General features: G+C 40.0%; 1 protein-coding gene across 2 annotated transcripts in view; it reads left to right on the top strand.

Annotated features, from left to right (window-relative positions):
- The window catches only part of LOC122559514 (sortilin-like), a 115,335-nt gene that overhangs the window by 48,287 nt on the left and 53,301 nt on the right, over window positions 1-13,747 (top strand). For both annotated transcript variants that reach the window (XM_043709088.1, XM_043709089.1), the window contains exons 4-8: window positions 469-571; window positions 668-841; window positions 1,001-1,074; window positions 2,436-2,482; window positions 12,095-12,231. In XM_043709088.1, the coding sequence (XP_043565023.1) occupies window positions 469-571; window positions 668-841; window positions 1,001-1,074; window positions 2,436-2,482; window positions 12,095-12,231 (535 nt within the window). The remainder of the gene's footprint in view (window positions 1-468; window positions 572-667; window positions 842-1,000; window positions 1,075-2,435; window positions 2,483-12,094; window positions 12,232-13,747) is intronic.

Here is a 13,747-nt window from a genome sequence, read left to right as displayed (position 1 = left end):
TTAGCAGAAACACTATTTGTGGCTTCACACATTTGATAGACTAAGTATGGTTCAAATATTTGTATATTCATTCTTCATGCTAATTTTCAAACCATTGAAGACATTTAATGCATCAGGATTACTTCCCACTTCTTCATTTGTATTTGCTTTGTCCATTTTTTTCTCTTGTTTCAGTTTCATACTCCATTAAATGTTTATGTCTTTTTCAGTTCCTTTCCTTGTTGTTTATGCATATTTTTCTGCTGCTCTTTACCTCGTGTTTCACATCCTTCCACCTTCTAAGCATTTTAGAGAATGGACTTTGTGTTAATTCTAATTCAGTGCTGTCTCCCCTCTTCACCCTCAGCAAGTAAAGCATATATATGATTGGTGCTATCCCTTCAGGTGAAGGGCCTGGGAAAGAATTTTTTTTTTTATTCATTTGTATTTAGCTGAAGGTGCAGATAAGTGATGTCCTTTGAATTGCAGCAAGGATTATGGGAAAACATTTACTGACGTTTCGAGTCTTGTCAACAACTATTATATACGAAAGGAATTTGGAATTAATGTAGGACCAGAGCATTCCAAGAAGGTAAGAATTTTCAAAAGGGTTGAAACAAGAAATTTCCTTTCTCAACAACATGAAAAAGCCCTATTCATCATGTGCTTCTTTATCTTGAATTAAAAGGTAATTCTGACTGCTGAACCAAAATACTTCAGACATGGAAATAAAGGTGGCATAATAATTCGATCGTCTGATTCAGGTGAAACATTTGATTCTGTCCAATTGCCCTTCCACCCTGGCCAGCCAATGCACTATCATTCCTCCAATTCAGATCTTCTGCTGGCCCACAGTACTAATGTGAGTAATGCCAAGGCAAAATTGATGACTTTTTAAAAAATTTATATTTTTCTTTTATTGTAGCTAATTATCTATTAGAAGTCAGAAGGCAGTTGCACAAATTTCAGAATCTTTGTTTCATGGAAGCTATCACATTGATATTGTTTCCTTTTATTGCAGCATACACTGTTTCTTTCTCAGAACTTTGGTATAAGTTGGTCAACGATTCATAAATTTGTCTATGCATTCTCATGGTAAGTTAACAATTTTTTACAAAATGTTGGCAATGGATCTTGTGTAAGATATGTTATGGAAAATGTGTTTTGTTCCAGCACTGTTTAGGAAAATTGTACAGCAGTTTGAAGCATTAGATTTTCCCTGGACTCTTTCTCTCGTGCTCGCTCTGTCTCTTTCTGTGACAATAGTGTCTTATCTCATTTAAAGATGCTATGACTGTACCAAATAGATGGCCAGGAAGGGATCACCTGGTCCATCCAGCCAGCCTGACATATGGTAGCTGTCTCATCATGAGAGAACTCCTTTCCATGGGAGGTGTGTGTGTGTGTGTGTGTTTATTTATACATAGAGTTACATCAAAGATCAATAATGAGAAAACTAGAAAATTACTTCTACAGCTCTCTGAAGCTCTCTCTAAACCACTTCAAGCTATTATAGCAACAAAAAAAACAAATTAATCATTTGACTTTTGAGGTAGTTCCATGATTCAGTTAAAATATTGCTGACGTGCACCAGTACGTTATTTACATGCTTTTACTCCTTCTCCCTCGATATCCTTCCCTTTTTTTGAAAGAAGTGACAATTATTACTGAAAAATGTTCTCATGCTTCAGGTAAAATGAATTATTTTGATCTACAGTGCCCACTATTATACAGCAGATATTGTCAATAGATTTTATGCAACTATACCTTATCACTGAAGGCGGAGAGATAATGTTTATGTACCTACTTGTTAATCTGTTTGTTTGTGAATAACATATCTCAAAAACCTGTGGCTGGATTTCATGAAACCTGGTAGATTAATAAGGCATGGCCCAAGAAAGAATTGATTTAGTTTGTTCTTCCAGCCTCCTGCTTGTCTACCTTGATTTAGTTTATTGCAAAGATGCAGTGGAACTTGACACAACTGACAAAATGCAAGCAGAATCGTTTTGAGCAAATTGTTGGTTGTGAATTGCCTGGAGCTTCCCCAATGATAGGGAAGCTCTTGATTAAAAATAGTTTTTTCTAACTTTGAGACTATTTCCTGACTGAATCATTTCCCAACTACAAAGAAGAAATATCTAATTGAAAGAATGTTGAGTTAGCACAGTGTGGCTGAGGTATATGCTCCACTGATTGCCCTTTTCAATTTGATGTTTTCTTTTTACCTTAGTTATGAGAACAGCTTGCATTGACATCACATATTACTCACTGAGTTATTTAGTGTCAAAGCAGTGAGAGAAAATGACTCTCAAAAACAAAGGCCTGCATGCATAACATAACATTTTGTTTAGTTTTTGCAGATGAACAGTCTACCACATGGTCAAATTATGCCAGTGTTGCATTGGTCTGGTAATTGTATTCTGAATGTATATTGTATGTTATTTGTTTCTTAGGGGACCTGGAAATACCATATTCTTCACGACTCATCCTAATGGCATTTGTAAGTTAATTGATTCTTAAAAGTTTTTTTGTTTATAACCCACGTCAGTTTTAACTTGACTAATCCTATCATTGTCTTAATTCTCTCAGTCTTTATCCAACCGAATGTGCCTCTCCCTTGAATGCAATTGTTTCCCTTGTTCTCTTGCAGGTAGACGTTGTCTTTTCCTTTTCACTTTGCATGTGAGTGTCTCTGTCTCTCATGTACTGAAGCAAAGAACAGGGAGAGAGCAGAGCTGAACACATGGCTGCAGGAATGGTGCAGGATGGAGAGTTTTGTATTCCTAGATAATTGGAGCTCTTTTTGGGGAAGGTGGGACCTCTACAAACAAGACGGTCTTCACCTGAACCAGAGAGGTACCAATATCCTAGGGGGGAGGAAATTTGGAAATGCTCTGCGGGGAGGTTTAAACTAATGCAGCAGAGGGATGGAAACCTGAATTGAAGTTCCAGTGTAAAGGTGGTTGAGGGTAGTGAAGTCAGAGATAGGTTTATAAGGTCGTGAGAGGGCATCAACCATTAGGATGTTGGTTTGAAATGTGTGTTCTTCAATGCCAGGAGCATCCAGAATAAGGTGGGTAAACTCGCAGCATTTGTTGGCACCTGGAATTTCGAAGCTGTGGCCATTTCAGAGACATTGCTAGAGGAGGGACAGGAATGGTTGTTGCAGATTCCGGGATTTAGATGTTTCAGTAAGAACAGAGAAGATGGTAAAAGGGGAGGGGGAGTGGGGGTGTGGTATTGTTAATCAAGGGTAGTAATTCAACAGCTGAGATCAGGTTATTGGACGTATCCAGTGAAGTAGTTTAGGCTGAGGATAAAAACAGGAAAGGAGAGGTCACCCTGTTGGGGGGTTTCTAAAGGCCTCTGAATTGTTCCAGGGATGTAGAGGAAAGGATAGCAAAGATGATTCTCCATAGGAGCAAGAGTAACAGGGTGGTTGTTATGGGGGCTTTAACTTCCCCAATATTGACTGGGAATACTATAGTTCAAGTAGTTTAGATGGGTCAGTTTTTGTTCAGTGTGTGCAGGAGGGTTTTCTGACACAATATGTAGACAGGCCAACAAGGGGCGATGCCATATTGGATTTGGTACTGGGGAATGAACCCAGCCAGGTGTAGATTTGAAGGTAGGTGAGCGATTTGGCGATAGTGACCACAATTCGGTTATGTTTACAAAAGCAATGGACAGAGATGGGTATATACTGTAGGGAAAGGGATATAACTGGGGGAAAGGCAATTATGATGCGATCAGGCAAGATTTAGGATGCAGAGTCAGGGAAGGAAACTGCAGCAGATGGACACACTTGAAATGTGGAGCTTATACAAGGAATAGCTACTGCAGGTCCTTGAGAAGTATATACCTATCAGGCAGGGAGGTAGTTGGTGAGAGAAGGAGCCATGGTTTACTAAAGAAGTTGAAGCTCTTGTCAGGCGGAAGAAGGCGGCTTATGTGAGGATGAGGTGTGAAAGTTCAGTTAAGGGGCTTGAGAGTTATAAGTTAGCCATAAAAGATCTAAAGAGAGGGCTGAGAAGAGCCAGGAGAGGACATGAGAACTTGTTGGCGGATAGGATCAAGGAAAGCCCGAAGGCCTTCTATAGGTATATCAGGAATAAAAGAATGACTAGAGTAAGATTTAGGGCCAATCAAAGGTGGTAGTGGGAAGTTTTGTGTAGAATCTGAGGAGGGGAAGCGCTTAATGAATACTGTTCGTCAGTATTTACATTGGAAAAGGGCAATGTTAGTGAGAATATGGAGATACAGGCTGCAAGATTAGATGGGATTCCGGTTGACAAAGAGGAGATTTTAGCAATTTTGGAAGATCTGAAAATAGAAAAGACCTCTGGGCTGGATGGTCTTTATCCTCTGATTCTCTGGGAAGCCAGGGAGGAGATTGCAGAGCCTTTGGCTTTGATCTTTATGTCGTCATTGACGACAGGAGTAATATCAGAAAACTGGAGGATAGCGCATGTTGTTTCCTTATTTAAGAAGGAGAATCGGGACAACGCTGGTAATTATAGGCCAATGAGTATTACTTCGGTTGAGGGTAAGGTGTTGGAAAAGGTTATAAGAGATAGGATTCATAATCACCTGGAAAGGAATAGTTTGATTAGGGATAGTCAACACATCTTTGTGAAGGGTAGGTCATGCCTCAGTACCCTTATTGAGTTCTTCGAGAAGGTGATAAAACAGGTGGATGAAGGCAAAGTGGTTGATGTGGTGTATGTGGACTTCAGTAAGGCATTTGATAAGGTTCCACACGGTAGACTATTGCACAAAATACACAGTTTCAGGATTGAAGGTGATATAATGGTTTGGATCAGAAATTGGCTAGTTGAAAGAAGACAGAGCAAGGTGGTTGATGGGAAATGTTCATCGTGGAGCTCAGTCACCAGTGGTGTGCCACAAGGATCTGTTTTGGGGCCACTACTATTTGTCATTTTTATAAATGATCCAGATGTCGGTGTAGGATGGGTTAGTAAATTTGTGGATGACACTAAGGTAGGCAGAGTTCTGGATAGTGCCAAAGGATCTTGTGGGTTACAGAGGGACATAGGTAAGATGCAGAGCTGGGCTGAGAAGTGGCAAATGGAGTTTAATGCGGAAAAATGTGAGGTAGTTCACTTCGGAAGAAGTAACAGGAATGCAGAGTACTGGGCTAATGGTAAGATTCTTGGCAGTGTAGATGAACAGAAAGGTCTCGGTGTCCAGGTGCATAAATCCCTGAAAGTTGCCACCCAGGTTGATATGGTTGTTAAGAAGGCATATGGTGTGTTGGTAGGGGGATTGAGTCTCGGAGCCACGAGGTCATGCTACAGCTGTACACGACACACAGTTAAAGCCCCACCTGGAGTATTGTGTACAGTTCTGGTCACCACATTAGAAGCTTTCGAAAGGGTATAGAGGAGACTTACTAGGATGTGGCCTGGAATGGAAGGAAGGACTTGCGAGGAAAGGTTAAGGGACTTGAGGCTGTTTTCGTTGGAGAGAAGAAGGTTGAGAGATGACTTAATCGTGACATATGAGATAATCAGAGGGTTAGATTGGGTGGACATTGAGAGCCTTTTTCCTTAGATGGTGAACGCTAACACAAGGGGACATAGCTTTAAATTGAGGGATGATAGATTTAGGACAGATATCAGGGGTAGTTTCTTTACTCCGAGTAGTTGGGGCATGCAACGACCTGCCTGCAACAGTAGTAGACCCGCTGATGTTAATGGTATTTAAATGGGCATTGGACATACATATGGATAATAACGGAATGGTGTAGGTTCGGTGGGCATCAGATTATTTTCACAGGTTGGCGCAACATCGAGGGCTGAACGGCCTATACTGCGCTGTAACATTCTGTGTTCTACGTTCTCACTACTTCTCTCTCCTACTGTGTATGTGCCTTTTCTCCCTATATTTTTGTCTTTACCCCGTACAAATATGTTTCTGTCAATGGTTCAGATGTAATTGTGATGATTTGATACACGTGCCCATTGTCAGGGTCTTCCGGGTAGTTTTCTTTGGAAAAATGTTGGAAACTATATTCAATGTTGCCTGACATAAAGGAATTACACAAGCCCTTCTCAGTGGCCCGATGCTACCATTGCTGTATATGTTGTTGTACAATCTCAGCCTTGATCCCCTGTAAGCTGTTACGTGGTCTCGTCCATCTGAGTTCCACGTTGTTTGTTTGTCTGCACACGTACACACACACGAACGATTGTATGATCCCCATCTTTGCATGAACAGTATTGAAACAGGATTGATCTTGTGTCTGATACTCTCGGTAATCGAATATCACTGATATGTAGGAAGGTTGAAAATTGACTTGGCACAAAATATGCAAAAGCAAATCTGCTACTTCTTTTACATCCCGTCAAAATCAGTACTAAATTGATCAGGGTCATTACTGGTTTACTTTTGCCTTTATTGTATTACTTTGTTCGATTTAAGTTTGCTCCCCTATTTCAATGTGCCCTGAATTGCACTTGTATAGTTACTAGTAGATTATTATAAATACCTCTAGAATTTTACTGACGCCAAAGTCAGCACATGAAAGGTGAAACTGGTAATAGAAGGAGTTGAGGTGACTTTGTTCTGGTAGATCCAGTTAGCACACAGCTGCAACATTGCATGTTCTGATAAATGTTCTTAATCTCACTCCAGTGGCACTGAATTCATTGTTTTATCTGCATATTTTATTTTGATAAGTTGAAGTGAGGCAATTGGCCTGCACCAGATAATATGACATTTCTTGCCAATGTTGGTGAAGGCTGAAAATGTGTTGCTGGAAAAGCGCAGCATTCTTCAGGAAGGGCTTATGCCCGAAACGTCGATTCTTGTGTTCCTTGGATGCTGCCTGATCTGCTGCGCTTTTCCAGCAACACATTTTCAGCTCTGATCTCCAGCATCTGCAGTCCTCACTTTCTCCTCAATGTTGGTGATGGGTCAAAAATGAAGTGCAAAGCCAGTGCAAATATGATACGTTTCTGAAGCAGAAATATTTGTTCAAGTCAAGTGTTAAGATGCCTTTTCTTGTATAAAGAATGCTCTCGAGTGCAAATGAAACCTTGAGCATTGATTATGCCTGCAGTCAACACAGCTTCCAAGATTTCGTGAAGCAGGTTTAAAGCATTTCCACTTATCAAAGAGAGAGCAACAATGATCAAAGTTGATGGCACATTACAGTGAAGAAGCCAAGAAGCTTTTATATTTAAGAATGGACTAAAGTTGGCCTGAGCACATCATCATCAAATCTGGATAAAGGCAATATTATCCCTCATGATTAGAATTCTCTGGTAAGTGAGAAATGTGCATCTTATTTCTATTAACTGTTGTCCTTTACAGTTGGAACATTATGTAAATACTATGACAAATCAACTTGGTAAAGATTAGTTTGCAAATTTGTGAAAACATGTGAAACGTATTCTGACTGCAAAGAACCTTGGGGCCACTGGCATTGAGATGGGAGGCAGACCCTGAAAGAGACAGGTCTGTGGAGGCCAAAACCTAGGGAAGAGCCAGGACATGGGAGCTCACCCAGAGACCCTTTTGGTGTTTATGGTGAGTGAAAATTCTGCCTGTTCCAAGTGGAGCCCATGACTTCTGAGGATAGGGAAGTGAGGAGGGAGCAGGAAATAATCATGGGAACTCTTTCAGTTTTAGCTTCCATTCTGACCAATGATCTGAATGCTGGGGGGGAAAACCTTCCATGGTTACGTTATGGGAGTACATGGGGATCGATCCGCAGGTTCTTGGCTTGTTACATCCCCTCAGTGACAGCCTTCTTAAGAAAGGATGTTTACTGGATGGTGTAGGCTAGCCTCTGATCAACTTACTACTGCTGCCTTTTCTAACTTTCTCTTTCCTGAGTTGGTGTTTCCTGAATCCAGAGTGTTCCCATATTGACACTGGTACCAATCAAACATGATTCTCCTCTGACATAAAATTTACTAACTGGTTTGGGATTGGAAGTTAGCTATGAGAGTTCGACCACACTTCAGTTGGTGGAATTAACTTGATGATTTGCAGGTCCCCCTACCCACATTGTTCCGTTAAATTATTTGGTGCTTTTCTGCAAGAGTCCTCCTACATTTGCTGTGTTTCAAATGGAGCTAATAAAATTTCTTCATTTGTGTTTTGACAGATGGATCTTCTTCTTCCATGTCGAAAATCTGTTGAATTCATCCCTGAAAGAATTAGTGTCTGAGAAGATTGCAAAGTCTTTAGATGCTGCCAACAATGGCAAGTTAGGACTTGTGCCCTCACCCTTTTGATGGTGACATAATGGTAATGTCAGTGAAGTAAATTCCAGAGACCCAGGCTATTGTTCTGGGCCTATGGGCTTAAAGTCCTCCAAGCAGCTAGTGGAATTTAAATTTGGTTAATAAAATGTGGAATTGAAAGCTCATCTCAATGATGGTGACTGTGAAACTGCCATCAATTGACATAAAACATTCATCTGGTTCTCTAATGTCCTGCTCAGAAGGAAATCTGCTGTCCTAATCTGATTTTGACTCCATGCCACATCAGATCCACGGTAATGTGGTTGGCTCTTAACTGCTCTGTGAAATGACCTATTTAGAATGGAGAAAAATTGATGGACGCCTTACGTTTCACGAAAAAGAGACCAAACTATTTGTCCACTGCCTGATCCTGACTGGGCTGCCGGAGGTGTAGACTACATGAGACCAGGTTTAGTCACTGTTTAGACAGCCGATTGGTTGGTGTCATATGCCAACTTCTGAAACAGTAGTGATATCCAGGTCAGTGTACAATCTGAAAACATACAGATATGCAGTTGCAAATTTACCTTGCACATTAAGAAGTTGCTCACTGCTGCAAAGTCAGAAGCCAGTGTCTGAACTGCTCCAAGCACCCACTTTAGTCATCAGAATGATTTTCACAATTACTGTGCAACTGTTGCTCAGCTTGATGTGCTTCTCCCTGTCCACCCATGATACAGAATGGAGAATCCTTTTGAAGCTCAAAGCTTTTTTTAGATCCTTGACACAGTGATGCAAAGAGACAATGATAATTAATGTGTGTCACTGTAATGATTATCTTGTTTTTAGAATCACAATTATCCAATGGCACTGAAATCCAGCAGTGATTGAAGCTCTTGTGAAGATAAAAGATATTTTATGTAATAATGCTTTTTCTTTTGCTCTTCCAGTATAGATATATGTACATTTGTATTGAAAATAGAAAGTGAAAAGTGTGTGTACTTATGACTCTGAAATAAAGAGATTTGTTTTCCAAATTTCTCTCTCCAGTCACTTCTTTCCACCTCTGCACCATACTGTATTTTTCCAGTTTCTATGTTTTGATATTTTGGTTGTTTATTTTCCTGCTAGTTCCTGGAACTTTATATATGACTTTGTTACATCCTTTGGATTCTGAAAATTAGATTTTGTGGCTTGACTTGTATGAAAGAACATCAAAAATGTATCTTCATCCATTCTGTTCAGCACTTAATAAAAGATATGACATTTTCAAATTTGTGGGAGAGAATCGAGATTTTAAAGCATTACTCCATCAAATGCGTCTGTTTGTTGTGTGTGTTGGCATTCATTGTAAATCCAGATTAATATGATTTATTATTATCACATACCAAGATACAATGAAAAGTGTTGTTTTTGCGTGCACGACAGATAGATCGTACCAAACAAAGTGCATCAGTCTGTCCAGATTATTGAAGCTCAGTCTGAGATTAACTTTAATTACTTGTCTATAGGATTGACAAATAGTTTACATGGCACTTTTTTTTATTGCTCATTGGAAAATAGCAAACTATGAGTTAGAAGTTTACTAATTGTACAATTTTGAAAGGGTGAATGTGGTGACAACAGAGCTGCCCGTGGGTCTAAAACTGAAAAACTCTTCATTCTTGCACAAAATTTGATGTATTCGCTAACAAGAATAAGTTGTGAATAAGAGCATCCAGAAATAGGAACAGGAGAAAGCCATTCGGCCCCTCAAACCTGCTCTGCCATTCGATAAGATCATGGCAGATGTGGCAGTCTAATATCAACTTAACTGTAATTTTTCCCCTGTAGCCCTTGATTCCCCTACTGATTAAGACTCTTATCATCTCCACTTTAAATGTTAACAAGTACTCTGCCCCAGATCTGTCTATGGCAAGGTATTCCAAAGGCTATCGACCCTCTGAGAAGAAATTTCTCCTCATCTCAGTCTTAAATTGATGACCCTTTATATGAAAAATGATGTAATAGTAATGATATATTAATTCTGAACACTCAGAATTGCTAATATTTTGAAGATTACACTTTCTAACTGGCAAGGTGAGATTGTTTACTTAAATGATATTCCACTGCCAGAGAAACTAAATAAGAGAGGTCCATGGCTTCAGTCTTACATGATCTTGGAGGTGTTGTGGGGGAAAAGCACCAGTCTCGGAGTCAGAATTGGAATTCAATGACAGAGTTTATTGCACAAGGAAATAACGGAGCTCTGGGGAGAGAAAGACACCAACAGCACTGTGGTCAGCTGCGAGTCTGGGATAGCATGGTGGCTCAGTGGTTAGCACTGCTGCATCACAGCGCCAGGGACCCAGGTTTGATTCCAGCCTTGGGTGACTATCTGTGTGAAGTTTGCACATTCTCCCTGTGTCTGCATGGGTTTCCTCTGGGTACTCCGGTTTCCTCCCACAGTTCAAAGATGTGCAGGTTAGGTGAATTGGCTATGCTAAATTGCCCATAGTGTTAGCTGCATTAGTCGGGGGTAAGTATAGGGTAGGAGAATTGGTCTGGGTGGGTTACTCTTCGGATGGTTGGCGTGGACTTGCTGCGCCGAAGGGCCTGCTTCCATGCTGTAGGGAATATAATCTAATCTTCTCTTGACCCAGAGCACATGTCAAGAAACTTTTATACATCTTGTGATACAATAGGTCAGTGATAAGATTATTGTCTTTGTAATATGGTTAGTTTATCGCAATCATTACAGAATCATTGATAGTTTTGATACAGCCTTTGTCAGTTCCAGCACAGCCTTTGGTAATTTCCGCGTGGTCATTGTCTGTTTCAGTGTAGACATTGTCAGTTTCAATATCTGCACGGAAATCCATTGTTGTAGTAATGGGCGCTAATCGCTCTTCCTGAGAAGGACGATTACTGCAGCCATGGCTATTAGCATTTTGTATTGAGTCTGTATCAAAGTGTTAGCATTTCTATAAAAGGTGTTATGTTGGCTGGACGCAGACATTTCGGGCACACTTCGTTACTCATGTGTATTCTGTCCCCCACCCACCTTTAAACTAATCAACTGGGTTGTGAGTGCATTGTGCTGGTATTCTGGTGGCCCCAGGCAGTGTCTGTATCTCCTCTGCTATTTCTTTTCATATTGTGATCCAGCGGCCATCTTGTGTGTCAAGTTGGCCAACTAATGGCTCAGTGGCCATCTTGTGTGTCCGTGTGCCTAGTGTCACCCTGCCCCAAGCTGTCTTCCTATTGAGAGGCTACAGAGTTTAAATGAGCTGGATGAGTCAAATTAATGGGTGGGTATATTTTAAAGGTAATCGGTAGGTATTTTCTAACCATGTATGTCAGTCTTGTTAAATGAAACTTGAAAACAATTATTTATTTCTGACTTGTATGTTTCAGAACTATTTTGTAAAACTGGATTCAATTTGAATAATTTCCCCATTACAGTGATAATATTGTATTAATGTTATTTATTTACCTTCAGTAAAGATCACAAAGATAGAAATTGATACACATTCATTTGTGTTTTTAGAAGGTAGTTTTAGAACCTTGTGCTGTCCAATGCATCCAATGTAGTTAGCGATGTCCATCTGTCAGGATATTCAGACCTAAGCTAACAGATGTGGTTCCTCTAAAGCATATCTGGGATTCCAGTGATAAGAAGCCTCTATGTGAGAATGAAAGGATGCAATTTGTCCTTGACACAGGCACTAGAATTAAGTTTTGAATCCAATGTATTCTTTGTTCGCTATGCATCCAATTCCTAAGAGAATCAAGCCTATAGATTAATCTTAATTTTTAAAAAATGTATAATGTCAGAAATAAATATACATGAATGAAATGTTTTCCAAACACCATTCAGTTGTCCAATGATTAAACACCTTGATGTTACTTTGCAGATGATAAAAACGAAAGAGGGGTACTGGAACTGAAGAAGACAACAGATTTTGGAAAAACATCTAGAACACTTCTCACGAAGGTTTACTCCTTTGGTTTTGCTGGCCGCTTCCTCTTTGCCTCCATTATCAGTAACCAGGTAAGATAGCCACTTGTGTAATAAGCCACTTTTTGTTCTCTCCTGATAACCCTAACAAAACAAAAGGAGTTGCCTTTGCCTTTCGGAGTTTGGGTTTCCCAGGGATGTTTTTTCATTCTCACTAGCTCCTTTACTAGTTGTTGCTGCCACATAGTGCCTTTGCAGACATGGAGTAATTAGGATGTGTACAGAAGCAGAATCTGAGGTATTCATCAATTTATATCCTTTTCTCGTGTCTCCCCATGCTCCCCTCCCTTTTTTTCACCCACATTACCTTGCAGCAACCCCCCTCAATGACTGTTACATTCTGAGAGAGGGAGAGAGAGATTGCAAGTTCAGTAAGCGGCTCTCTCTGGCTAACTATTAAGCTTAAGTGACTCGCAACTCTTCAAATTTTCCAACTTCTCTTGACTCTTAAAGAGAGTTCCAAATACCAGAGAAATTGCCCATTAGAAAATTCAACCTCCCAGCCAATTCCTGCAGAATTCCTGTCAGAATATCTGGGCTATTAATTCTGTTTGCCTCTCCTCAAATGTTGCCAGAACCTGCTGAGTATTTCCAGCACTTTCTGTTTTCCTTGTTTATATCTGAGCTGCTTCTCCTTAATTATCAATTCCACGAGTTGCGATTTTATGCTAATATCCTGAAGTTTAATCAGTCGTCTGATTAAGCTATAACTGAAATATTGTATACTGAAGTATTGCATTCAAGTTATGAAGAAATCATTTGGCTCCCATTCAAGTGGTGCACAAAAGGGTATCCAGGCTGGTTGCTCATGTTATGGGCTTGAACTGTGAGGAACAATTACATGAAGTGTTATGCTTCGGCCTTGAAAAGAGAGAGCAGGGAAGAAACCGATCTCATGGAGAAAGCAATGACGGAAAAATAGTCTTCACAGAAGTAAGAAGATGGAAGTTCAGTACAGGGTTCTGGTGATGAAATGGTCTTTCATACAAAAGAATCATTGCTAAGGCCAGGACTCTGGCTTCACTTAAGAAGCAGCAAGGTAAAGAAATAGTATCAAAAACTGCATCAGAATGAGATGACGTGGGCATAAAAGTTTTCACCATTCGTGTCCATCATTGTGGTTGATATATCTGTGCTTCATCTTCATCTTCATGAGGGCCTCAGGAATGTAACATCGCAGTATTTAGGTATCAGTGGCCTAAACAACGTCTGTGTGAGATGTTAGTGATTACGTCAGAACACAATTTTTTTTAAACTGAATGTATTATTAATAAACTTCTAGCAAGAAGGTTTTTGACTGGAAATGGCTCCCAGGTTTGCTGTCAGAGTGTTAATTGTCTAACTTTTTACCAATGGCCATGGTTAAAATGTTCAATGCAGTTTCACTTAATCCTGTGCAATATAAACAATCTGCGCTGAACTGGATGGGGTTTACTAAAGTTGCATTTTCAGCTCAGACTTTGGATGTTGTGAGAAGTAATCGCTAACTTTTTGGGTAAAAGAGGTCAGCTGACCCCACAGGATTAGCTGATCTCTTGCAATGCACAAA

This window comes from Chiloscyllium plagiosum, chromosome 19 (assembly GCF_004010195.1).
Source record: "Chiloscyllium plagiosum isolate BGI_BamShark_2017 chromosome 19, ASM401019v2, whole genome shotgun sequence".
In the NCBI taxonomy this organism is placed as follows: domain Eukaryota; kingdom Metazoa; phylum Chordata; class Chondrichthyes; order Orectolobiformes; family Hemiscylliidae; genus Chiloscyllium; species Chiloscyllium plagiosum.
This window is presented reverse-complemented; position numbering and strand designations above follow the sequence as displayed.